We start from the raw sequence: 27,699 nt of genomic DNA, 5'->3' as shown, positions 1-27,699 counted from the left end.
GATCAAAGGAGACGGAAGCAACTGGATGTTGTTACCTGACAGGCTGACATTCTTAGCCGGCAGTCCATAAAGTTACTCTGATCATTTTATAAGAGGTGTGAGGGTGGACTTAACAGCAGAGAGATTCAGGTGTGACAAAGGACTTAAAAATCAAACCAGCCACTTAGAAAGGTCCCTTTTTCTGCAAGTTCTCTAATGTGGATATGTTACACAGGTTTTAAAAGAGAAAGGGCTTAAATTAGTTATTTTTTCTAAGTTTTTAGTGACTCAGAACCCTACTCACTTATCTTGCAATGTTTACATTACTCCTATCATTGAATGAGAAACTTAAGCAAATAATTATCCATAAGAAGAGTGAGCACTGAAATATACAAATGAGTTTTCATCGCACAGCACTGAATACTACTGGTGCTGGTTTTGTAAGAGTAAATGCGTTAGGGATTTAAATAGGATTTTTAGGAGTCATATTTCATCAGAAGATAGGATGCTTCACCAAAGATACCTACTCAATGGATACTTGACACCTAGCTACTTCTAGAGTTTCCATCAAACCACACTAGACCAAACAGGTACAAATCCCAGGCCACCTCTGTTGTGACCTGCAACCAAACAGGTCCTCTCCTGGGCTCCTCTTCAGTTACTACTTATTTCTCAGTTATGGAAGGGGGAAATGATCTAATAAGATCATCAGAAACAGCTGCCCAGCAGCTAATTCACAACCCCCGTTCCAAACGTTGTGTGTAACACAGGTCTCCAGGGAGGATGGATCCCCTTCTTGCTCCTCCAGCCAGCCTTAGCCAAAGCCTCCTCTCTCAACTGAAACGAGTGTATTTCAGAGCTAGTCACAGCGAGCACAATGTCGCTCTGGAGTGCAAAGTACAGCCAGTATTCGGCCTTTACACTCCCCCATCCTTCAACACAAAGGTTAAACGTTCATAGTACTGGGCGCATCCTCACTCAAGGAGTTCCTCGCTCCGAGTTTCTTGCCGGCGAGGACCACAGGAATACAAATGTCACCCCAGGAGCCTCGCAAACTTGGAGGCGGCCCCGAGCCCGCTGACTTCCAAGAAATCTCCCTCCATTCATTGCACCGACAGCCTTGGCAAGGAACAGCTCGTGGCTTTACAAAGGCATCGCTCTGGAAACAGACGATTTAAGAGAAAAAAGGGGGGAAAGCCCTCTCCCTTCTCTGCCCTGCCCCAGCCACCCCGAAGCTGTTCCCGCCCCGCGTCCCTCTGCCTTCCCGCGGCAGCAGCTAACGGGATGCGCGGCGCCGGCCCCGAGCCCCGCGGAGTTTCTCCCGCAGCCGAGGAGCTGCACAGGAGCCCGAGCTGCGGGAGGCGTCGGCGGCCAGCGGGGCCGCAGGTGCTGAGCCCCCCGCGCGGGATCCCTCTCGCCGCGGACTCACCTTGTAGACCTTGCCAAAGGCTCCGTCGCCCAGCTCCCCCACCACCTCCCACACCTCGCCGGGGTCCAGGTCACGGCGGACGTGCTCGTACTCCTTGGAGCGCCGCTTCTCGAAGGTAGAGAGGCGCAGGATGCGGCGGAAATTGGCGAAAGCCATGGCGGAGCGGGGGTGCCGGGGAGCTGCCGCCAGCCGCCTCCCGCCTTCTGCCCCAGCGGGAGGCCGGAGCCGCTGCGCGCTCCGGGGAGCGGCCAGGCGGGCGCGGGCGCGGGCGCGGAGCCGCCTCCAGCCGCGCACGACGCAGGGCAGCCGCCGCCGCTCCACCTGCTGGTCCCGACGCCGCGCCCCGCCCCGCCCGGCTCGGCGCGGTTTGGCGCGCTCCGCTCCGGCACCGGCCGTAGGGCTCGCCTTGGTCAGTTGGGCCCCACTGGCAAGCTGTGCCCCTGAGTGGGGCAGGGAGTCACAGAGCCATTTCGTTTGGAAGAGACCTTTGAGACTATGGAGTACAAGGGTTAAGCTGGCACTGCCAGGTCACCACTGAACCGCGTCTCTTAGTACCACAGCCACACGGCTTTTCAGCGCTGCCCTGGGGAGCCTGGTACAGGGCCTGACAACCCTTTCTGTGGTGACGTTTTCGCTTATGTCCGTCTCGAGACCATATCCTCTTGTCCTACCACTTTTTCCTGGGGAGAAGAGACCAACCCCCGTCTGACTACAGCCTCCCTTCACAGGCAGCAAGAAGGCCTCCCTTAAACCTCCTTTGCTCCAGGCTAAACAACCCCGGTTCTCTCAGTCTCTCTTCATAAGACCTGGGCTTTAGACCCTTTGCCTGCTTTGTTGCCCTTCTTTGGTCATCCTCCAGCAGCTCAATGTTTGTCTCGTAGTGAGCAGGCCCCAAACTGTACCCAGCATCCGAGGTATGGCCTCACCAGTGGCACGTCCAGGGAACAGCCCCTGCCCTGGTGCTGCTGCTCACACGGTTTCTGATGCAGACCAGGATGCTGTTGGCCTTCTCGGCCACCTGGGCCCATACTGGTTTGTATTCAGCTGGCTGCACTGCTGGGGCCCAAGCAAAGAGACACATCTGAGTGTGAAAACGTAATCCTAGGCTGCTTTGGCAACTGGGAGACATTTCCCTTTCCCCTCGGCTCATCTCATGTGGAAACAGCCCAACACAAGTACATTTTCTTAGACCCCCAGCAGCAGGAACTCGAGTGTTTTCAGCACCGTGGGCACCCGCCGGGATTTTGTTTTAGAGAGGTGACCCAACCGGTGTCAAGCGTCAAGGTTCCTATCTTTTCCCTGGCAAAACTTCAGATCCTAAGAAAAACTGACTTGAGATCAAGTATTAAATGGGGACACCTAGGGGAAACACCCGACGGTGCAGCCGAGCTGCCCAGCATCTCCGAGGGCTCAGCGGTGAAGGACTGTCCGGGCAAACCTCAGTGCTCCCAGTGTCTCTCACACCAGCCTGTGCGTTTTGCTCCACGCGTGTCCTGCTGACCAGCCGAGGGTGCGTCTGCAGACTCCACCTCAATGAGTAATGCAGGCAAAGCTCAGCACCTGGCTTTGACTACATCTGGGCTTGGTGATTTCTTGAGAGTTCCCTAATATCACAGTATCACAGGATCACCAAGGTTGGAAGAGACCTCAGAGATCATCAAGTCCAACCCTTTACCACAGAGCTCAAGGCTAGACCATGGCACCAAGTGCCACGTCCAATCCTGCCTTGAACAGCCCCAGGGACGGCAACTCCACCACCTCCCCGGGCAGCCCATTCCAGTGTCCAATGACTCTCTCGGTGAAGAACTTTCTCCTCACCTCGAGCCTAAATCTCCCCTGGCACAGCCTGAGGCTGTGTCCTCTCGTTCTGGTGCTGGCCACCTGAGAGAAGAGAGCAACCTCCTCCTGGCCACAACCTCCCCTCAGGTAGTTGTAGACAGCAATAAGGTCACCCCTGAGCCTCCTCTTCTCCAGGCTAACCAATCCCAGCTCCCTCAGCCTCTCCTCATAGGGCTGTGCTCAAGGCCTCTCCCCAGCCTCGTCGCCCTTCTCTGGACACGCTCAAGCATCTCAATGTCCCTCCTAAACTGGGGGGCCCAGAACTGAACACAGTACTCAAGGTGTGGTCTAACCAGTGCAGAGTACAGGGGCAGAATGACCTCCCTGCTCCTGCTGACCACACCATTCCTGATGCAGGCCAGGATGCCACTGGCTCTCTTGGCCACCTGGGCACACTGTTGGCTCATGTTCAGGCGGGTATCAATCAGCACCCCCAGATATATTGTTCCCCAAGACATGGGGGTTGATTGTCTCTTCCCTTTGTCTCTGAAATGGGTTTTTCCTGGAGTGATTGCCCCTCAGATTTCTACCAGGAATTTCCCCATGCTGATGTTTGAAATACTATTTGCATCTCCAGTTCCTGGAAATTTGTGGTTGTACAAGAATTTCAGATGCTTTTTTTGGAAGGAAGTTTCGTGTTCCTCTATTTTGTCCCTTCTCCCCACAGAGTTGTCAGGAAAACAAACTGAAAATGCAACCTAAGAAACAGAAACTAATGAAGCATTTTTTGTTTTTCCCCACCTAACTCATGGCTTTTGGATCTGCCTGGTACAATGTGTGAATCTGGCCATACTGAATTAAGGACAGAATGGGGCAGCAACAGAGGAACTACATTCAAGTTTTCATCTCGTTTAATATTGATTTTTCCAGTGGTTTAGCTATCAACCTTTCTGTTTTGTTTTAAGTTATCATTCTTATTTAAAGTAGAATTTTTACCTTATTGTACCAGGGGACCTGGGCACACACAGAGAAACATTGCTTGGGTGGGATCCCCAGAGATAATCTAGGCCAGTTTCCTCCTTCCACCTGCACTGGGCTGGGTCAGACAGCAGTCTGTCCAGCTGTGTCTTCAAAAACCTCATGAGATGGAGCCCTGGGCTCCTGGGTTTGCCTGCTCCAAGATGCATCACCATCCTGAGGAAGGAATATCCTACTAGATCTTCTAAGCTTCAACCTGTGGTCATTGCCCTTTGCTCTGTCATCTGCCTCCCTGATACGTGTTTGACTTCACTGTCTTTGTCATTTGCCCCTAGAAGAGCTGTGGGTATGTAATGGGGATATCTGTCCTTATCGGGTGCTGTAAAGATAGGGAATCCAAGAGAAATCCTGTGCTCAAGGGCTTGCACTGTAGGTAGATGTCCTGTCTGAGGGGAGGTTGTTCAGATTAGGGCTCAGAGACCTGATTAGTCTGCAGGCATAACATTTGCAAGCTCGAGTTACCCTCAGAAAGTTTCTGGGCAGCTCTGATTCAGCAGAGTATTTTGAGGGCTGTGGCATTTTTCATTCAGCACTTGATACTCTATAAGCCTATTTGCTATCTCGTGGCTCCACAGCCAAAGGAAATAAGCCATTCGGATTCTTTCCACTCATTTCTTGCAGAGAGCTCACAGGTGTCAAGCCAAGTCAGGAAACAGATTAATTGTCTGTCTATGGATTACTTGTTCTTACTGTTTCTCCAGTGACAAATGAGAAAATACAGACTCCAGAATAGCCACAGAGCTTTGCAAACCTGCCCCATGGACAGGCAGAGCATTTGCCAGTGCATTACCCACTTTGAGCAGCCAGCACAGTCCTTGGCAGCACCTGTTAGCAGAGCTGAGCTCTCCCTCAGCTTTATGACCCAATGAGAAGAAACTGCTGCCCTGACTGCAAGGATCCATGCAACTCCCTGCATTAAACGTCAGGTTACACAGGGTCTGTCAGCCAAAATAAGCCAGTCGAGTTTGATTTTATTAGTATTGTTCCTGGTAGGGGTTAGGGAATAAAGGTCACTTTCAGTGGTTATTGCTGTGCTGGATGGGACTCGTTCTGGGTTGGAAGAGAAATGGGTGATCAACACTTTCTATAAACCTAAGACCAGTTCACCTTCCTGGCAGCTAATTTGAACATGAAATGGGGCATTCAAAAGCATCCATTTCTGAGCTATAGCTCCCAGACCTGTTGAAAAGGACACTATCAGGTACTGGAAACTAGAAACACTGAGGCCCTGGATAAGATGACGAGCAAAGCCCTGCAGTGGCTGTTATGTAGGGCCTCCTCAGCATGGACCAACAGACCCTGGAGTACCACTTGTCTGAAAGAGAGCTTTGCATTACAGCCTAAAATAAATCCTTAGCTCTGTGCTGTCTTGCACATTTTAATTGGATTTAATGCTCTTGATCATAGCAAGAATAATTTCTGTCACTTGATTTTAGTATACATTATCCTTTAATGCTGACTGGAAGTGGAGCCTTTGCCTCCACTCTGCTCTTGAAACTGCAGGAAAGCATTGAAGTTGCGTGGCTGAGGCTGTGTCTGGTACTAAGGCAGAATTTTCCTTCTGTGAGAGTCATAGAATCATAGAATCAGGCCAGGTTGGAAAGGACCACAAGGATCATCTAGTTCCAACCCCACTGCCAAGGGCAGGGAAACCTCACACTAGATCAGGCTGTCTAGAACCTCATCCAGCCTAGCCTTAAACACCTCCAGGGATGGGGCTTCCACCACAACCCTGGGCAACCAGTTCCAGGGTCTCACCATCCTGGTGATGAAGAACTTCTTGCTAATACCCAGTCTGAATCTACTCATTTCCAGCTTTGTTCCATTCCCCCTAGTCCTGTTGCTACCTGACATCACTACCTGACATTCTCTTTCTCTGATCTTCTACAGCCAGCCGAGTTGCAGCTGAACTCTGGGTGCTTTCTGCAGCACCTGCATTCAGATGCAGCGCAGTGCCTGTTGTCAGTAAGAAATGCCGTGGCCCTGGCAGAGTATTTCCAGCTCCTGGACATTCATTGAAAGATTTACCTGAAGAGTAAGTACTTCTGAAAATGAGATTAGCTTTAGTGCTCTAAAATTACAGGTCCTGTGTAATGTTACTCAGAAGAGATAAACAGAATGCTACATCCCTTAGGATTAAAACCGGAGATCACAGACATCACAAATATTGCACTTCAGATGTTCCAACAAACACAGCACTCTGTAAGACTAATTAACTACCAGCTTGGTTAATACAAGTGCTTGGCAGCACCCCAGAAACCTTTCAGATACAGCATGTATCACAGTGTCCTCTCTGCTCTATCACGCCCTAGCTGCTCTGGAAGGTTACAGGGCCTGGTTACTCCTGCATCAGCTTCTGCGCTAAGTATGGCTCAGGGGACTGTGCAGAGTCACTGAGCTGCATTTTCAGCTCTTATTAAAAATACTCCTTTCCCCTTCCCCCTTCCATTGCCTCCTTCCTTATTTGTGAGGCAGAAGAAGGCCCAAGACCCTACAAAAGCTGTTTGATTTTATACTATTATTGTCCTTTGGACCCCACCCCACAGGTCAGGCTTGCTAGTACTGTACAAACATGATAACCAGGTCCTGGCACAACCAGCAGATAATTGGCATAGGAAAACCTCAGCCCTAAAAGAGACCTTTACAGCTGTGCAAGAGAGATGCCAGGAGCACAGGACAAGAGGGGATTTCTGGCTCACTAAAGTTAATTCCTTAGCACTGTAGCAACCTCCCAGTGTAATCCTTCCCATAATCTGCTTGTGCTCCGGGTTAGACAGCAGATGAGTTTCTTGCCAACAGTGTCCTCCACGCGAGGCTGTTTGCAAACCCCTGTCTGCTGGCTCACAGCTTCCCCATCTCCCACCTGCAGTTATCAAGCCTACTGCTGTGTTTTTGCAAACCTCCATGGTGCTGCAGCTGGCATGACACCTCTTCCCACTAGCAGAGGTTTAAGGGCAGCAGAATCAGATCAGTCTGCAGATTTTTGGATGTTTTGTTTATTTGATGGGGATTTTTGGTGGGTTTTTAAATATATATATATATTTTTTTAGCAGGAGGCTGTCTGGCCTCTGTGTTTGCAATTAGGGAAGTTGGAGAGAAATGCTGTATCTGGAGCTTTGGCTCTTCCTCTGTGCTGGAGGAGACTAAATAGGAGTAAAAGTAATTGCTAGCGCATCACAAGTTAAAAATGACATCTCCAAAAGAAAAATGGTTTCTTCTGCCAGTGTTTCTGGTTAGTTGGAAAAGTCCTTCTTTCCTTTGGGGCAGGGGGAGTGTGGGGTGGTGGAAGAGAAAAAAGGCAGAATCTTATGAGCACTTTCACAAAGCCTTCTGTGCAGCAATCACATATGCCCCTTTCATATATCAGGCCATCTTATTAATACTGTCTATTAATTCTGAACAGTATCTCTGGTCTGCTACTGGGCTTTAATTGCCTGTGCAACCTGTCTGGGATCAGTGGGCATTTAAAATAAAATAAATCCTGCTAATTATTGCTCACAGCTTTGTGCAGACAGTGCCTGAGAGCTCCCTGTTTTCCAGATCTGCATTTTTATTGCTTTCTCTGTCATGTGAGCAACCAGAATAAGGACCAGATCATGCTGCTGTTCAACTTGCTGGACTGAAACACCATGGGGAGGACTTGCTTTAATGAGTTCTACATGGAGGTGTGCATCCTCCTGTGGATCCTGGAGTCGATACAGGGACATTGGCACCATCCAACAACTCTGTAAAGGAAATCAGCCCACTGGAGCTGATCTTTAATCATGGCATACAAGGGATGGAGAGAGTCCCTGAATCTGTGCTGCTGCATAGAAAAAGAAAGCAGGGATGTGAGTAGTCCTAGCTTTAATAACAACCTTGCTTCTCTGGGATCTAAACCTGAATCTTGTGCCAGGTAGGAACCATCTAAGCATTTAAGCATTCTTCCCAGCCCAGGCTTTCTACCTTCTCAAAAAAACCCAAACCCAACCCTCGACTGTGTCTAGCTGTGGGGAATAGAGCACAGAATCTGTTGCTAGCCATCACTTTTTGCTAGCTTGTTAGTGCAGCACATGCTGTTGCACTTCTTCAGCCCCCCTGGCAATGCCAGGCTGGGGAGAGGCCAGAGCCTTTTCTGGAAAAAGCAGCAAGGACAGCAGGCTGTGGTGAGAGCCAGGTGGTGAAGGCAGGGTTATCCCTAGGGCTCAGCCTTATTTCTGGACATGTGCTGCAGCTCTGCACTGGACCAGACACCTGGCTAAGAGCCAGCACCTGGGGCTGCTGCCTGTGGAATCTGGGGAGGAAGGTAAGGAGCCAGCTGCAGGACCATAGCCCTGCAAGTCGGAATGGACCTCACAAAGCAGCTCTCCGGCTTGGCTGGCTGTCAGCAGCTCAACCCAGCAGAGCCCAAAGGCAGGCGGCAGCAGCCTGCTGCTCCCGCACGGCTCCACAGCAGGAAGCACCAGGAGTGTGGTATTTCCTGCAAGCACAGCCAGCAAGAGGTCACCTTTATTCTCGGGATGGGAGCACCAGTTGCTATTCCATGGATTCTTTCCAATCAGGAAATCACTGCTTATCATCCGTTTCTCAGCCTTTCTACCCCCAGACAGAACCAGCTTGCCCAGCACCTGGGGCCTGCCTTGCGGCTGCTGGACACACACAGGGCTAATATAGGTGATTTTAATGAGTTTGAAGCCACAAGGTTTCTCCTCAGCACCCAGGAAGAAGCTTAAGAACATAGTCAAGAGCCTGGGTATTTCTGGAGATGAGGTAAAATGAGAGAAATTACAATCAAGGTCCAGGCCTTGAAAATGCCTCTGAATTCAAATCCCTGGGATGAATTTTGCACTGCCGTGTGCAGCCACTTCTCACTCAAGCCTGAGCTCTCTTCCTGTTGCCTTCAGGAGTGGGCCTTTGGTGGCTTACTGCAGACACAGCATGAATTCAGAATGGTTTAACAGCAAGATAGCAACAGGAAGAAAAATTGTTTGGGAGTTAAACCAGGCATGTTCCTCTGTCTGAGGAGACTCTAACGAGAAGAAGTAGGCAGGACTGGCAGCAGTGCCTTCATTTAAGTGACTTTCTTCTGAGTTCACTTGTAGCTTCTCATTATTTTCCAAGCTCTGTACATTCCATTCTCACAGCATATGGCTGAGGGGTGCCTTGGTGAGGCACGCTCAGACTTGAAACTCCTTCTAGAAATATTACAAGCGCTGTACCTTGGCGCAGACCTGTGCCATGGAGATGTCAATGGGGATGCTCCTTGTCTTCTCTGGTAGATTTGTCGTTTTGACTTTAAACCAGCTCCAGGTTCCAGTGAGAAGCTGTAGGGATCTCTTCCATCTCTGCCTCATGGAGGGGAGCAGCTCTCTGCAACTACGAGGTGCACGGAGCTGGTGACAGCACTCTGCCCTGAGACAGTCCTCATTACAGAGGTGTGCACACACGGTCCTTGCCAATTTGCTTTTGCCACCAGCTCACCTTTGTCCCCTCTGTGGTCGCTGGTGCTCTTTCAGATCTCTCTCTGCTCTGAAGTACTCTCTGATTAATGACCACCTGCAGCTACACCGGTAGGGAGTAAAGTCGTTAACAAACTGTAGACATCTCTTATCTCTGTCACAGCTTCACATTGTCCTCAGGACTTCAGCAACCCAGGATGCTCCAGGAGCACATTTAGCAAGACAGCCGTTAGTAACTGAGGGAGATCACTTCTCTTCTCCTCCTTTCTACTGCTAGGTTACTGATTTTATTGTTAATTCTCCTCCTCTATGTTCCACCAGCAGCATCCTCTGCAATTATTTGTTACAGGCAGTTGCTGCATGCCTCCTGTTAGCCCTGCAGGGCTTGCAGTCCGTTTCCTGTGTGGTTTAACAGCACAGCGAGGTATCAAACTTCTCTCCGGCTCGGGGCCTGCAGACAGCACTCTAAATGCCCCCATTTTCCCAGAGCAGGCTGTTTCAGCCCCAGGCTGCACTGATCTGTCCTTTCATCTCAAGGGGGTCTGATTAAAGATCCCTAATTTAAGTGAGGTCAGCACGGCTGTGACACAGACAGCACCTCTCTCCCTCCTCTGCCTTCCACACATCCTAACCCCAGCTGTTACAAATCACTCTAACATCTGCAAGTCATTACAAATGGCAGAGGAACAGCCATGTGCCAGGGAGGTGCCCCATGAGCCTTTAACACGTTCGGGATGAGCCGGAGGCAATCACTTGAAACCAATTACTCTGGAGTCAGCTGGGAAACTAGAGCCAGCTGGAGAAGGAGACAAGACTTGAGGCCCTTCTCTGAAGTAGCTGTTGGTATTGTCCAACTGTATTACAGAGAACTGAAGACGTTTGCAGTATTCTGCATTGATAAGCAACAACAAAAAGAGGAAGAAGATCTTGAACAGCATCCCAGCAAGACCAGTGAGCTTCTACCAGGCTATCAACACTTTACCAAGCTGGGAATGACACAGCTTCACTTCTGCAATCCTCTGGTCTCAGCTTATAGCTTCCAGATAGATTTATCAACCTTAGAGTCACAGAATGGTTTAGGTTGGAAGGGACCTCAAAGATCATCTAGTTTCAACACCTCACCATAGGCAGGGTCACTCACAACCTCCTTGGGCATCCTGTTCCAGTTTCACCACCCTCACTGTAAGAGCCCTTTCCTAACGTACACCTAATTGCAGAAAGTGAACAAATCAAAGCAATTGTCTGATCTGTTTCCTCCGTTGCACATCACTGCTGCTCTGCCAAGGTGGTCACTGGGGGCTGGTGTGAAAGAGGTAAGGACTGATGCAATTTGGACTTCTGCTTCATGTCTTACAGTTTCCCAGGACTAAGTCTGGTGTCAGCCTTATTGTCCCCCATGTAGTGCAAGAGGTGTGGTACCTTGCTATTTTAGAGATAATCTCTTCCTGTCCTCTATGTTACACCTTGGTTTAGCAAGAGCCTTCTGCCCCAGTGCTGCCATTTTTCTACATTCAGATGCACACAAAGCAAGGCTGGTTTGAAATGAGGCAGGTTGCTCTCCAAAGGTGGAGCTGGCAGCTTTCTGCTCCCATGCTTCACTTTCTGCCTCTGTGCCTGCATGCTCCAGGCTTGGGCAGCTCCCTCCACTGCACTGCCATGTTCATGATAAACAGCCCAAGACAGGAAACGCTGTTTGCTTTATTAACAAAACCACCTAATTAAGTCCATGTGGAGAGAGAGCAAGAGAGGCAGCTGAGTTTCTCTTGCTAGATATTGACTGTTTACCCTTTGGGCACAGCAACCCAGTGAATTTATTTCCTCCCTCTCACCTTACAGGGCATCACTTCATTGAGCCACTGTCTGCCATTGCTGAGAGTCCCTAATGAAGCAGCATGGCTGCAGCATAAGGGACTAATTAGAAAATTCCAGTCTCCAAGACCTCCCATGAAATGAGGTTTTGGCATGCCTCTAAGGCAGCATCTCACCTCTCAGACCTTTGCAACTGCTCTGAGGCTAGAGAAAATAAACTAGATGGCTGAAATCCCAATTCTCTGGGATTCTTCAGAGAAATGGAGAACAGAGTGGGCCACTCTGCAGAGCTGAGAGCTTAGTGCCTTTTCCACCTTGCTAACTGGAGGGAGGGACCAGTCATGACAAACTCTCAGCTGGCTGCTCCCTATGCTATCCAAATGAGAGTTTGCTCTCATCAGGGCAGTTGTCTCAGTACAAGCAGCAGCAAAATCAGGTTTGTGGTCCAAGCAGGATAGGTTCATTAGCCAAATGAGGATGCAGGTTAAGCCAGCAGCAAGGAACGGGAGTTTGTCAGAGGGCCAGGAGTGAGGGTGCAACATTCAGCACAGAGCAGAAACACCATGCTGCTCATAGCACCTTATGTGATGTCATACAGCCAGGTACAGGCCAACTAAATACAAATATAGGCACAAACCAAGCACTAATTATGTTAATGAGGAATAGAAACAACATAATCTACATAATACTCTCAGTGAACCATGGAGAGTCTCCTCGAAGCTCATATGCTGTAGGGTGTGAAGCTGCACTTGATTTCATTACCTGCAGTGACTGAGAAAACATTGACTCTTGTGCACTTCCGACCTACAATCCCTGTCCTTTTGGGGTTCTGCTTCTGTCAACAGCCAGCCCAGTGTGCCCAGCCCACTGCACACACTGGAGTGTGTTACAGCTGCTCACCAAGGACAGTGTGGTGTGGCATGGGCACACATGCACAACATGATTTGGACATCCTTTTTACTGCCTGACAAGCAACCACTCTTTGCCCAGCTAGGAGATGGGCAAAGGCAAGATCAGAGTTTTCTAATCCTGGTGTTTAAGGACAATTTCTCTGTCCATGCCGAGGGAGACAGCAGCATGACTGTCTCATGGGTCAGAATGAATGGCTATGAACAAGCCACTCCACTTGTTTACACACATATATAAGAAGGGAATATAAACATATAAAAGAGATTATATATGCACACACATAGGAAAGGAATAAAAGCTATACAAAAATATATCTGTACAAGGAGAGAAAGTTCCAGAAAAATGCCATGCTTGTTTGTAACTCACATCAGAAATTCTACTGTGAAATTATCCTCAGACAAAAAAATTGTATGTAATATATATAAATATTTAGCTGTGTTAACATTGGACTGAAGTGACCTACAAAAAATTATTCCTACTCCTTTGATGCCTTGGGTAGTTAATCAAGACTATGACAGTGGTGACCTGAATTAAGACAGCACATCAGTTAATGTAATTACAGGACAATTACACAGATCCATTTTTCTGCACTGTTCCCAAGGACCCCGAAGCACATCTGCAGACAGCAGGAGCTGGGCTCACAGGAGGTTCATGCTGGGTGCCTGAGTGCATCTCCAGGCGCTGCATTCTCCACAGACTGCACACCTTATTTGCAAGATAAAAAGTTCTCACACACCACAGTTGTTATAAAAATGTGTCTCTGGGGCATCAGGTAATGAAGAAGTTCACAGGACCACAGGATGCTAGGGGTTGGAAGGGACTCAGAGATCATCGAGTCCAACTGCCCTGCCAGAGCAGGACCATACAATCTAGCTCAGGTCACAGAGGAATGCATCCAGACAGGCCTTGAAAGTCTCTGGCAAAGGAGACTACACAACCCCTCTGGGAAGCCTGCTTCAGCTAAAAGCCCTGCTGAAGAAATTCCAAATGAAAACCAAGGCTGTTTCTTTCTTAAGGCCTGACATTTCCAGCATATTTTTATTCATTTTTTAAATGCAAGGATGAAAAAGCTGCTCTTTATTTTGCCTTAAACACAGGAAGTTTTGTACAGTGTTTCCAACGGAAACCCATGATGGTTTGCTCTCAATGGTGGAAGAAAAACAAACCTCCCCTAGGTTAAATCCCCCAAATCACATAATTTAAGGACAACCTGCTTGTGCTTTGCAGTTGAAGTACTGTGATATGGCAACATGAAAATGCATAATGAATGTTAAAGACTACCTGCTGTCCACACCATCTTTACCTTGTCCTAGGGTTCTTCATTGACTGAAGGAGTCAGAGAGGGGACAAAAGTTAAAAAGCACATGTTACACAACTGCTGTATTTGATTCCAAAAGACTTTACAGGGACCAAAAAGAAAGTCATATCACTGGAATCAAGGTTCTTGTTTCTGCCTGCTGGAGCTGTGTGTTTTCCCTGTCAGTACCAAATGCAGCACCACAGCCTGCATCTAATGTGAATGCTTGTGACGTAGCACACACAAACGAACTGCAAACCAAATGGTTTACCATAAAAATGAAGATATTTATTCAAGAAGTACAAATTTGATGGTACCAGCCATCTTTGAAAGCCATTACCATGAGGCAGAGAGGACACAAACTGAAGTCTCTTGCTCAGAGCACATGAAAGCAAGTGTCTTGCAAATCACCACCTAATGCAGTCATTTCAATCATTGCTCGAAAGCCACCTCTACTTTTTAAACATTCCCTGGACTTAAAGAGAGGCACAAATAGGATTTTTAATACAAGACCAGTTAGTTACTTTAATAAAGCCATCAGTTAAACTTTAATTTGTTTTAAATTTCCTTAAATTGTCTCCAGCCTTTCACTGGATTCAAATTTCCCCAAAGAAGAAAGGGACTTGAGAATGAGCAGGTGCAGAATTTTTGGAGCTCAAGATGAACTAAATGTTTTAAGGCAGGAGTCAGGATTTTAAGTTCTCTATTTGCCCCATGGCTCTGATCAAATGGTCTTCATCTGTAAAATATACAAATACAGAGTTCTATACTGGATAAATACCCAACAAACGTCCTGCACAGAGGGCAGGAACATACTTATTCACGGAGAGTTCAGTGGACACATTTATGAGAAGTCTCAAAGTCCACGTTAAGAAGCCTGCTGGTTAAAACATTTAATCTTCCAACTCTTTAACTTTTGTAGGCTCAGTGGCATGTTATCTCCCTGGGAAGGAAAGCTATAGCTCCATCTCCTATGAACAAGAGCAACACACACGCAGCTACAGAGTATCTAAGCAGATGAAGTATGGAAGAGGAGAGCCATTTGCAGAACAGGGCAATCAAAAACACTTTATGGAAAGGGAAGTCTTAAAGCAGGCAGACTTGTATATACAGTCATTAACCAACAGAAGTGTTTGTAGCTGCAGATACAATAGCAGGACATTCATCTTCTTTGGGAGAAGACAGAAGCATGGCTGCTGGCAAGGTTAACTCCAAGGCTTCCTAGATCAGTTACCTTGCAAGGCAGACCACCAACATCGAGTGGGTTTGAAGAAGCTTTCCTTTTTTTTTGACCTCCTCAAGGAAGTTGCAAAGCATATGAAGATCTTCCCCCACCCCAACAAAACAAGTTTCAAAGCTGCCTTTCTCAAATACCTCTGTATCCTAACTCCAGGAGAGCTCAAGCTGTCCAAGAGCTGCCAGCCATCATCCAGGAGGGAGTTAGATTTATGGAGGAAGCGGTGAAGGGCAAAAATCAAACCCTCCCCTTTTTTCTAACAGAGACTACTTTCATTTCGATGTAAGAGGATCTGAGCAGTGCAGTGAAGAGAGTCAACACAACCCTTTTTTTTTTCCTTTTCTTAAAAAAAGGAAATGTAAACATTCTCTGCATAAGGTGCAGGGTCTTGTATATGTACAGTGACATAGGAATATAGATCAAGAGTCAGAAATGTAGCTACCACTGATGCTTCTGAAGTGGACAGAAACAGAGAAATGTACAGCATTCATTTTGTCAACACTTACATAGTGAAAATGCTTTCAAAACACAGCTAAAAGCATCCCCCCTCTGTAACAAAGACTTCTTTTCTTTCTTTTTTCATATAAAGAAGTTTTTACACCATTTCCTAGCAATGGATAGATACGCAGAAGCATGTCACACTACAGCAATATTTTATCCAAAGGTTACGCACGTTGCCATGTGTTGCTTCATTGCTCCAATAAGCCTCTCTTCCTCTCCTCCCAGAACAACTTAGGAACTTGCTGTGAAAGGCAAAGCAGAGCTGGGTTTTGTTTGGTTGCTCCTGGGCTGAGGTTTTTGTTGTTACTACTATCTGTAGCACTGGGGTGTCTATTAACCCCCCCCCCAGCTTATTACACTGCTAACTCAGATCCTTTACTTTTCCCAAATGCAGAGAAGCGAAGGCTTTGAGAAAACTATTAAAATGTTCTCACAGTGCAGCTATTCCGAGCTGTGTTTTCTGCTGAGGACACCAATAAACTGTGATGTGCAAAGAGCCAAGGTAGTCAGTGAAACTTCTGGGAGCTGGACACTCTGAAGAAGCAGCTGTCACTTGGCTGTGGAAGACGACCCTGAGCATCCTTCTGTAGCACACTTCCAGATTTCTGGAGCTCCCTTGCCCCAATAGACTGCATGTGTGCACACTTCTCCACCCTTCAAGATGCTCAGGAGCACAGACTTTCACTAGGTTATTACTTCTGGGTCAGGCAGAAGCGAAATAAAAGAGTATAAAAATCTAAATCACATCACACAGACCTGTCAGTAACAAGGTCAAGGACGTTAGGAGTAAGTTCATAGCCAGAGCTAATCAGGAACAACACACGAGGCTGGTGGATCTAACTAACAAAACCTCCTCACTTGCCTGTACCTGGCATTGCAGTTCATGGCTGCACGTGTTAAAAACCTATTACACTGCTTCAATTATACCCAAAACACCAGAGGGTGCAAGGCAGCACCCGAAGCGGCACGTTCACAACCCAGCCCAGGCCATGCCACACCACCAGCAGCGTTGAGCTGCAAGCTCAGCACACACTCACACTGCAAAATAAAGATGCACACACCAGCGTGTTTCATCCTCCCCGTGAGCAGCCACTGGTGCCCATTGTGCAGATCTGCATCAGTCCTCCTCACCAGCACTGCCAGCTAAGCAGATATTTAGTACTGGGTTAGTCTCACCTCAGCCATGCCCACTCTGCCTCCCCTCCCTCTTCCAGCTACGCAGGGAGTCCTGTTCTGCCCCAGGAGCTCCATCCCAGTCCCCTGCACTAGCACCTGCACCAAAGACCACCTCTCAGGACAAAGACATGGCACTTCAGAGAGAAATGACTGTTCTCTGAAGGTGTATTGCAGCCATATACATGGGCTATGTTAGCCAACAAGCTGGATGCCTTTCTTATCAATATTTTAAATATATATATCTTTTGGGAAACTTAAAATTCTTTCCTAACACAGATGATGTAAAATTCGTTTCCAGCAGAGCACATGCTTAGTACATCTGTCATTTATACAGGAGAAGTTGAAAAGTTTGAAGAGTCTTTCCTTTCATCTAAAAAACAATTTGCCATTTCAGTTTAGATATGTACGTAAGGGATAGGGGAGGGGGAGAGGTTGTTAAGAGTATTCTTCATCAACCAATTCTCTCTTCTACACAAAGCCCACTCACGATGGGGCTTTCAGTTAATCACCTTGCTCCTCAACTTAAAAGCAATTAATATAATCCATGGTCATCCATCATGGCACAATAAAACAATGTTTTCCACCTAACTGGGAAATAGCAAAAGCAGCAGCTCTCCCAGACCCTACGTGTCATCATCTCAAAACCAGTACCTGTGACAGCTTTCTCTTTTTGGTCAAGCAAAGAAAAATAAAAAGGTTAAGAGTAGTGTTTTAGTGCTCACAGAATTCTCATCCTGGTTTGCTTCTCCTTTATCACAATTTCCCGCCCCTTCCAGAAGGGACAGGAGAGAAATGACATCATAAAAAGATTCAGAGAGAGATGTAAGCTATACCTTATGAGACAAGAAGCATCTCTGGCATGAAACCATCCCTTGCCCAGTGAAAATCCAAGGGATGTTTGAGCTGTTGATATATCAAATATTTGTTTCCTCTCTGGAATGCAAAAGATCTGTTTGCAAAAACCCAGTATAGTAAATCATATTTGTCTTTAAAACCACTCCACAATAGAAAACCTTTGTTAGAGATTAGTATTTATCAGCTTTGATTTCATCTTTATAAAGGAAAAAAAGAAAAGACAAAAAAAAAAAAAGAAAAAAGAAAATCAGGTCACTTTGGTGTTTATGAGGACAAGGAACTAAATTTTCTTTACATAGCTCTGCCACTGCACTTCAGTCATCCTGTATCAAATCAGGGCTAAAGGAGCTGTCAGTAAACCACAGGCTTAATACTACACGGGGACCAGAAAGCAAACTGTGTGTATTTGGGGCAAGGTGGAAAATACATAAGATGTGGATCTGTTTTCCAACTCTCAACATAAGTTCTGTGCCTGCTTCCATCTGCTGGGAAAGGCTCATGATGAACAAGTGACCTCTGCTCATTCTGGCTCTGTGCTGATGCTTGGGAATCAAGAGCCCCCTTTGAGTCTGAGAAACTGAGTTCTAGAGAATTAATGAAAGAGCAAAAGCAACAAGTTGGAAATTGTCAGTGTAACCCACCAGTTTCACTAGCAGACGAGAAAGAGCTGGGACAACTGCAGCTTTAGACCACTGATCAGAGAAGGAAGGCAGAAACCCAAAAAGACCCACACTATTCATACCTGAATAGCACACTGGACTTTGGAAGATGTAGTTAAGTCATTTCAATGCTGGCTGAAAAAACAAGCAAACTAAAAGTCACCTTTAAAAAGGAACAGGGTGTTTGATCTCAGCCAGAGGCATTGCCAGACAAGGATGAAGAGCATCTCCATCTGAGGGAGTAAGCAATGAGGTTTCACATCTCCCCCCAAAAATGTGTTTCAGTTTGATTTGTAGGACTACAAAAGGATTTGTCGTGTGCTGAAAGCGCTGCTCTTACACTCTGAAGGGAAAGCACTGGCTGCGAAACAGCATTGTGCTCTGGGCATGTTGGTGAGGATACCTCCAGTCACCTGGGCTGGAGAGTCACCAGAGCTAGAATGGTGCACCAGTGCTTCAAATGGCACTCAGACAACAAGCTGAAAACTGTGTGCTGTCATGTCCTCTCTAGGAACTGAGCAGAGAGTTGCAAATCCTTGCACGTGGGTGTAATTGCAGTGTAACCTGCACCTACTACACTGGTGCCGTGTGACAGAGGTGATGCACCCAATGCTTGAGCACAGACCAGCACACCACTCGGGGCAGGTAGCCTGATCGAAGCTTGCCTTAATCATCTGAGTGATGCACAGTAATTCAGCAGACACCTACTGAGGTGCCCAGCAGCCTGTAAACATCAGGCTAAGTCAGTCTTGCAGTAAGTAAATTTACAGTACAGTACGTGAGAGTATACATGGACTAAGTTATTGCCTAAGGCTCCAGCGGGCAGCATGCCCAGCCTGTGAGCCAGGAATGGCACAGGACTGCATTGCCATCTTGGAATGTACAATTGCTTGGTCTGAGCATCACCAGGAGCCATCCATGTGGGACGAAGGCCAAGCTCCCAGCGCAGCTCGGCTGCCTGGGGCTGGCTGTGCCTGAGCAAAGCACTTGAGTTCGGTCAAAGCAGAGAGGATCCCTGCAAACAGGCAGAGCAGGACCCACCCACAGCAGCTGCGATCCCTGCATGAACTGTATGTGGTGCTGATATGACCTTCATAAATTGATTAGGTTCTCTCACTTTTAGTAAAAGTGCTTTCTGTTGCTCTGGCTCCATGGATCAGGACACCACCTACAGCTGTAAGAATCATGATGTGTTTGTATTGTTTGAGTGAATGACAATCTCTTCCCTCCCTCTTTGCACCTCCACTCTTTTCCCTTCCTGCTCCTTCCTTTGCCGTTGCCCTGTGCTTCTTGCAGTTGTGTTAAATACAAGATCAGGCAAAGCCAGTTTACATTTTTATGTTTTGTTTTTGCAGATCTCCATCACAGATGGAATTTTTGCTGGTCACTTCTTGGAGCCAATCCATTATCAGGACAAACCAAAAGAAGAGAGGGCAGTGAAAACAAATCCCATGACAGAGACGGAGGAAAGAATCAATGAGCAAGCAGAAATCAGTTGTCCACCGGGGTGGGATTTGCTAAGGGCTGGCTCACGATGACTTGCACCACGTAGTCCTTTGGGATTTTCAGCTCTTCCAGTTTCATTTTGTCTGCCAGTGGCCTGCCCGAGAAGAACCAGCGCTGGCTGCCTGGCTCCACACCCTCCACCGCATGCAGCCTCCTCTTCATGTGGTAGACTGTGTCCATGCTGCGGACTATGAGTTTGAGGTCTTTGCCCGTGGACAGGCGCAAACGAAGCTGGCATTCGTGCCCTGAATTGGGTGGGGGATCAGGAATATCCAAAGTCTCCAGGTCGCCCTTCTCCTCTATCATGTTGATAGGTGGGGCAAGGCAGTAGACTGGAAGCTGGTACCGGTTTCCCAGTTCATCGTAACACTCTGTAAGAGCACCTTTAGGAGAGAAAAGGGGGAAAAATGAGTATGAAAGCTTTTGACATTTAACATTCAAGTGGTCACACTCAGAAACATTTACCCTACAGGTAAACCATCCAAATAATGAGGTCTGAATTCAGGCTTTAGAAATGGATACAAAAATCTCAAGTTTTCATCTTGGTTTTATATCAAATCTTGGGGGTAAGTTAATAGCACCCCCTAAAAGCCAAACAGATCACTCCCTCCAGATAAACCAGGATAAACTTCCAAAGCAGTCCACAGGAAGAGGCAAGGAGAAATGCTGTTCTCCCTATGTGCCATTTGAAGGAGGATTACTTCTCCAGCAGCACACTCTCAGTTCAGGGCACACATGCACCAAGGAAATGCTATGTGGATGAATTACATGATCCTCAACCCGAGCTGTGAAAAGGCAAAATGGCAAAGACCAAAGGTCACTGTGAAAGAAAGATTTTGTAACTTCTCAAGCATTCAAAAACAGCTAAACTGCTTTCATACAGGACTCGTGTCTCAGTGGGCACTGCCAGAACAAACAAACATGACCACCCAAGTCAGACAACTCTGTGGCCCTGGCCACCAGACCAGTGACACTCAGAACATACTTTATATTTGCATGGCATCTGTAACGCTCATATTCAAAGACCTTAAGTTTCAGGAGTGGAGTTTACTTCCCCAGACTCCTGAGTGGTTCCTTGGGACAATGAAGGTGTTTGTGTTGAAGACAACCAGGCAGTGGTGTGCTGCCCTGCACCCGGCAATGTGCACAGAATGGTCCAAGACTTGGAACACTGAATGAAGGAACGAGGACGAGTTGATCTTTCACACTACGAGACACACTTCATGAAGATATTTCAAAGAACTACTCCAGAAAACCAGCAGCACTTTCAAAAACGTGTTAGGAGTTAGAGGCGGCTGAAAGCAGAGCCCTGCGCTCAGCACACCTCACCTCTTGTAGCACGCCAGAGGTGCTGGGGAAGCTGCATCCTAAATCGCAGCAGAAATCTCTTCTTGCTGTGCTTAAAAAAGCCCCAACAGTCAACACTCCAAACAAATGCTTCTCTCGTTTTCCATCTACCTGCCACCACAAATTTCCACATTGCTGCCCCTAGAGGGGGCACATTCCCTTGCGAGATGACCCATCCTTTGCAGGCAGGAGTCCTTCAGCTACACATACTGCAAACCCCTTGACTCGGCACTTCGGCACGCAACACCCAGCTGCTCCTCGTTAGAAACTAAGGGTGGTTTCTTACTTGGAAGTTCTGTCATGCTGACAGTGAGACGCCTTCAACTTTGCTGTTTGAGCAGCACAATTATCACAATATAAAGCTGAAAGCTGGGGATATACTGTGTCACTCAGACAGCAGCATCTTGTGCATCTTGTGTTCAGACAGAAACCCTCCTCTTTTAAAGGATATTTTGTGTTGTCAAGAACACGCAGAGGAAGTCTTTGACTGTGAGATCAATGTTCTAGGTGCAGCTTCTTTTGGAGGCTTTTCTGTTTGTAGAGGTAGCACACACTAAGGCAGCTGTGCCCTGAGATGTACTGAGAAAACTAAACAAAAGCAGTAAAGCCAGATTAAGTGACACCACTCATTATGGGCTCTATTACTTATGAATCTCCACACTGTTTGTGGTATTTTGTGGTTTACAGACCAAAGCCCGAAGATCCCATACCTCACTTTTGTTTTACAGCATTCATTTCATTCTGTCTGCCTGATCTATTTCATAAATATCACAGGATCACAGCTCACAGAAATAAGTAGATGTAGTTTGCTGCTTAAAAAAACAACTCAAAATCCAAACTTCAGCAGCCTTTAGATTTAGCCAGAGCAGCTTTAAAAAACATGTATGTTAAAAAGAATGCTCCCACTTCAGGAGAGAATCACAAAGAGTTAATTTTAAATACCACAGGGTAAGCTTGCTAAGGAATTTCTTCATCATTTATATCCTTGCACAGCTGAACCAACATCAAGGTCAAAGCATATGCTATAAACACTGGATTGCTTAATCATAATCAGATAAGCAATATTAAAAAAATCCTCTGAAACAGCAGCTAAGTTGGAGGTCTGTCTTTCAACAAACAAAAGAAGAGGAAAAAAAGACACAGTAGAGGAAATATGTTGCCAATAAAAACCGCACAGTCTCATCTCTAAGAAAGACTTCGTAACGAACTGATAATGCCACAACAGGTTACCGTAAATCTCAGCAGTAATCCCATTCTTCCACTCACACTGGTCTAAACAGCCTTACAATTCTCAGTCTTAGTACCTACCACTCCTAACCAGCTTTCAAGGCTGGTTAAAGCACAGAAGACAACTATTACAAGCTGAAGGACTTTGCAATGACACCACCTCCTTACCAGCACACACCACATCTGCTGAAGCTCAAGCCACAGCTCTAAGGAGCTAAGGTGGTGTTGGTGCTTCCCTCCAAAAAGACATGGAGCTAGGAACAGGCATCCAGATAATTCCTGTGGGGCTTTATGAGGCTTTCAGTTAAGTGATTTTTGGAGATGGTCAGACTCTGCTACAAGCTTCAAGATGTAAATACCAACAAACTCCAAGGTAGAATGTGAAGGGATGTCATACTGTTGGGAGTTTAAAAGCAAAATTATGTCTAAGTGTGTTAAACAGAAGGCATGGTGAGTGTGGAGCTATTTTAAGTGATGCAGGCAAAGGGAATTCATTGGAGAGGAAGAGAAAAGGTTGAATTACCTGCAGCCACCATGGCAAGGCCAATCTTACCAGCCAGATGGCAGCTCTTCACCGAGGCATTCACTGCCATGTCCCTTACACAGTGCAAAGCACACAGGAAATCAAACAGCCAAACTATGAAACCCTTTGTAATTTTGCAGTTATAACTGAAAACCATGTTTCTGATCCCTCCTGCAAGATCTATCAGCTTGGACCACACAAGTTATTCAGTAGGAGAGAGCACTAAAAGCATGTCAAGCTTTTATGAGAAAATACAGAGGAAAATGAACAAAAATGGTATTTAAATGTTTTTTAGGTTTCCCTGTTACCTAGGCAACCAGGGTTCTTACCAGCCAGTTAGAGCATAGAAAGGATTCAGCCTCCCTTAAACCGGAGAAAGAAAATGCAATGCAAGCAGTGATCCCACAGCCCAGCCACAGCCCTGTGCTGCAGCCCAGCCCTGCCAGTACTGTGCTCTGCTTCCCCTTTCCTGCTTCTTCTTCTCTCCCTGGATTTTGCAGCTGGATACTGCAGCCTAACCAAGTTCCAAAGCCAAAGCCTAGAAGCTGAGTTGGTAGTTTGAATTTTCACCACTGGATCATACAAGGAAACCACATAGAAGAGGCAGATTTCAGGAAACGAGCAGCAGAGAGAGTGGGTAGCAGGTATGCAGCTCTAGGTGAAGGATTCTTTACTGGACATGAAAGGTCTGGAAGTTATACAAAGATCTTACAACAGTATTGAGGAAAGCACAAATTAAGCTTAACAAGACTTCATGTATTTGAGTATTCTTCATGTATTTAAATGTTTCTTTAGATGCTGATATGACTTTAATAAACCTGGGCAAAACATCCTGGTAGCAACACGTTGAATGGCCTTTGAGGAAAGCCAATGATAGAACCAACCAACAAACCAAACAATCCATCTAATCCTCTCCAACTTTCTACCACTCAGAATCAAGGTGCCATGGCATGTGATCTAGGGAGTACTTTGAGGATCTCACTGACCAATTCACTGTTCTGAAAAGTCACCAGTTAAAGACTTACACCATCAGGCAAGCTCTAGAGTCACTCGGTACTGATGCTGCAACACAGTTAGGACATTAACTTTATAGGCTTGATTCCATCAGCCAGAACAGAAGATACAATGCTACAACCACAGCAGATGGGATTATTTTAATATTTCAAAAGTATTATCAGCTCAGAGACTGAGGAATTCTGGAAGGAGCTGTGAGGCAGAGCTTCTTGTTGGTTGTTAGCCAGGTAGGAGACAGCTTGAGAGTTTCGGGTGGAAAAATAAGCAGATGTGATCATCAAGCACATGGAACTGGAACATTCTGAAATTAATTGCCTTGCAGGCCATAAAAAAAACCAGCTTTGTTTCAGTGAGATTATTAGGATGGAGAGTAATAAGGGAAACAAAGAAAGAGTGGTTAAGATAATGCTTCCACCTCTAAGCAGTTTAGAGTCTGAACTTGTCCTTCTGAAATATGAAAGAACAAGCAACTTAAGAGACCTAAATGACATGAAAGGAAACTTTTGCAAGAGTTACTGAAATGTGGAATGTGACCACACTCCTCTGAGAACAACAGAAAACTGTAATGCACCTTAATGACATTTCAGCCTGTCTTTAAAGCTTCACACCATTCTCTCCAGAAAAAGCAGAACATTTGTTTTCTGTTCATTATATACTTCTATTACTTTAAGATTTTTGAGCAGCTCTGAGAAGAATTGCTCAGAAATGCCAAAAACTTAAGAGCTGAGCAGATTTCCACCTCTTCCTCCAAACAGACTTGCTGCAAGAACACAAAGTAAGATGACACAAAACACAATCTAGCATTGCAATGAGACTGGCTAATTTTAAGGAGCTTAAGTGCCTGTGTATAACACATTTGCCCAAGGAACAGCTGGTTCATTTGTTTTTTCTTAATGAAAAGCTCCATTCCAAACCCATACTGAGGCTGGATTGCTGAATACATCAGCAATAACACAGTTTTCACCTGTAGGCTATTGGTTTGAATCCAGTAGAGGTCTGAAACTCATCATAAGCATAAGAAAACAAGTGGGTCTTTTTCTGGGTCCTACAGCACAACAATTCCTAGAGACTGAGCGAGAAATGTTGAACTGTCTCTTCATCTTTATTAGTTGCTGATGTGAGGTCACAGCTGGGAAGCACAGAATCTTATAAAGCAAAGAAATGTGCCGACGTCAACAGCCTGCCAGAGTGGTGCAGGGTGACTGTTTGGTGTGTGAACAGGGCTGAGACAGACAAGTGAAAACACACAGTGGTTTGTTTCAGCTCACCTACAACCATTGCAAACTGGGATGAGTTAACAGAACCCCCCCACCCTCTCACATTAATCTCTGTATATCTTACTAATGACTGAAATGGCTGAATGCTGCAATTAGCAGCTGGACCTCTCCTGATTTCTGGAGGGCAACATGCAGGAATACTCGTGTCAGCCTGTGCCTTGTACCACGTGCAGAGAACAATAAAGCAGCTATAACTGTTAATGGTGTGGAGGAAGCACTTGATAGTAAACCACACACATAACCCCCCTCCCATGCTTCTTCCACACTAAACTTCCATGCAAATTTCAACTACCATAAAGCTGCTCTACAAAGCCTTTACAAAGGTACATGTTTGTCTCACAAGCCACAGCACAACTGCTTACGCAACCCAGCTCTGCTCTTCTCCTCAGCCTCCCTGTACAATAAAGGCCTTACTCCAGCTCCTGAAAGAATGGGGTTTGTAGCTAAGAAGTGTTAAGCATTTAATAATTTTCATTTAAAATCCAATGAAAAACAGCTCTTCCATTATGGGGACATTATCAGTCTGGCTTGATTCCACAACTACCAGAGCCAGCAGGAGATCCCAGTGCTCCAGGAGCTACTCGGTAAGCTTACTCTCACTTGGAGCAGCTGGTGCAAGATAGACTGGAACTGTGCTTAGTGCATTACAACAAGGGAAAAGAGAAGAAAATTAAGATACTTTGCTACTGCTTTGCAATCCTCTCACCCTGTTCTCTGGCAGGAGAACTACCTCACAGGTGGTTCACTGAATCAGCTATCGCTTATGTTCATCTCCACACTTGGATGTTCTTTAGCAAGCCCAGCTCACCCAGGCTCCAAGATAACTGATAAAATAATGTATGTTCAGCTGTCTGAAGAGGCTCTGCAAGGCAGCAACCTGGGATACGATTACAGCTGAGGGTTGGACTACACAGACTCCTGAGGTTTCTTCCAGCCTGAAGTGATCCTAAGTAGCTGCTTTTTCTGTAATAAAGCTTTAAAGGGCAACTCTCAGTCTGAGTATCTAACCAAAGATCCTCCCCATGGGTATCTAAGTCATCCCGCTTCAATATCAGCACATTCACCCTGCTGAGGGGCAGCTTTGTGAACCATGTCTGAGATCTCAGCAAGCCATTCTTAAAACTACTTTTGCAACTCACACCTGCACATTGGCACACGGGAGGAAAACCCAGACTGTATCACCGAATCAGTGGTGCACAGTACTTACAGAACACCTTAGAGGTCTTTTCTAACCAAAACAATTATGAGTCTATGATTCTATGAAAGCAGAGGACAGCAACATTGCATTGCCTTCACTCTCTTGCCAAAGAAACTGAGGTGCATCTGAACAGCCAAGTGAGACAAGGTGTTTGTGCAGCTCCTTCTGCGCTGCTCTACTGGCTAAGAGGGATGTGCTACCATCACTCAGTCTGAGCTGTGTCTTGTCCACATGTTGTAACTGAAAGCCAGGCTGCCTGTATGCCACTGCTGCCTGTGCTTGTCTGAAACCTTCAGGGGAGGCAGGGCAAGGAAGAAGCAGTAGGTGCTTGTTTTGGGAAAAGGCTGGTGTAGATATGCAAGGTACATAGCTGGGCATTCTGATCTGCTCCCTTTATCACAGCAGAGCATCAGCATCAGTTAATTTATTAGCACTAATTAACTGGGCTGAAGGTGAAATATAATTAACATTAACAGTCTTCTGCAAGATAGGAATTTCAGCACTAGATAAGCAAGCCACTTTTCCTCAGACTTTAGACACAGTTAGTAGGTGTGCATCCTCTGCTGTGCTAGAGGGCAAGGAGAGAGGAAGATGCCATGGGAGGAGAGGTGGGTAGGGATGGAAACCAATTTGGGAGGGAAAATGCCTGTAAGGGGAGGTCAGGGCCATGAACCAACTCTCTCAAAATTCCTCTTTAAAATCCTTGCTAAAACCAAACAGAGGTGTGACAATCCCGTCAGAACTGGGACGTGCAGCCTCACTGTGCTCCTCTGCTCGAGACAAAGAAGCAGCCAGACAAGAGGGAACCTATACCAGAAACCTCAAAAATTGGCAGCAGTATAACTTACAGGACAGAGATAATTCTTCCTTAATACAGTTTTACAGGAGCACAGTTCCCTACACTCTGCACAGTTCATTGGCTTTTCATCTGCTCTGGTTAGGGAAGACATCTAGGACACACACTGGCCTGGAACTCATCTGCAATGTGGCTAAGAACTGACAGTTAACTAGACCAGGACTATGATCAACAACTATGAACTAAACAGCTCAAGAAGATGATGAGTTTTAATCACAACCATGGGTTCAGTCACCCAGTCATGTCATCCTTTATCCTAATTTTCCCAGTTCCCTTCCTTTCAGGCATTTGCCACAATACAAGCTCTAGAACAGCCCAATTCACAGGTGAGTCATCCTTGATCCAAATCATGTTTAATAGAGAAAGTCAGTCATGGATTAGTGCTTGGTAGTTGTTGTGTTAGTAGCACCCTATGTACTGCCACCTGTGTGCTACTCTGTAAATCTTGAATCTAACACTGTAAGGAGATAACAGCTTCCAAGAAACATTACATCAGGGTTCAAAGATGACAAGCTTTTTTACCTAATGAAGTATTCATGTACCATTCTGCTTTGCATGCCATTAAAAGAGATGCCTGTCTAGACAGGCTTCTTAGATACAGTTTTTTAAAAACCTGGTTGATAGAAGAGTTTCTCTGCACACTTT

At 46.3% G+C, this 27,699-nt stretch overlaps 3 protein-coding genes across 3 annotated transcripts in view; 1 reads left to right on the top strand and 2 right to left on the bottom strand.

Annotated features, from left to right (window-relative positions):
- STK10 (serine/threonine kinase 10) overlaps positions 1-1,670 on the bottom strand; it is a 52,312-nt gene extending 50,642 nt beyond the window's left edge. Inside the window, exon 1 of the mRNA XM_064161820.1 lies at positions 1,409-1,670. Coding sequence (XP_064017890.1) covers positions 1,409-1,564 — 156 coding nt within the window. The 5' untranslated portion in view covers positions 1,565-1,670. The remainder of the gene's footprint in view (positions 1-1,408) is intronic.
- EFCAB9 (EF-hand calcium binding domain 9) lies at positions 1,563-8,157 on the top strand. Its single transcript, XM_064162248.1, is given in 3 exon segments — positions 1,563-1,817; positions 6,116-6,239; positions 7,766-8,157. Coding segments are annotated over 3 exon segments (570 nt in total). The 3' UTR covers positions 7,957-8,157.
- A 5,787-nt stretch (positions 8,158-13,944) lies between these two features.
- The window catches only part of UBTD2 (ubiquitin domain containing 2), a 57,898-nt gene continuing 44,143 nt past the window's right edge, over positions 13,945-27,699 (bottom strand). The window contains exon 3 of the mRNA XM_064161819.1: positions 13,945-19,995. Coding sequence (XP_064017889.1) covers positions 19,598-19,995 — 398 coding nt within the window. The 3' untranslated portion in view covers positions 13,945-19,597. The remainder of the gene's footprint in view (positions 19,996-27,699) is intronic.

This window comes from Pogoniulus pusillus, chromosome 22, assembly GCF_015220805.1.
Source record: "Pogoniulus pusillus isolate bPogPus1 chromosome 22, bPogPus1.pri, whole genome shotgun sequence".
Lineage (NCBI taxonomy): Eukaryota > Metazoa > Chordata > Aves > Piciformes > Lybiidae > Pogoniulus > Pogoniulus pusillus.
The sequence above is the reverse complement of the archived record's forward strand: the minus strand, read 5'-3'. Positions and strand labels throughout refer to the sequence as shown.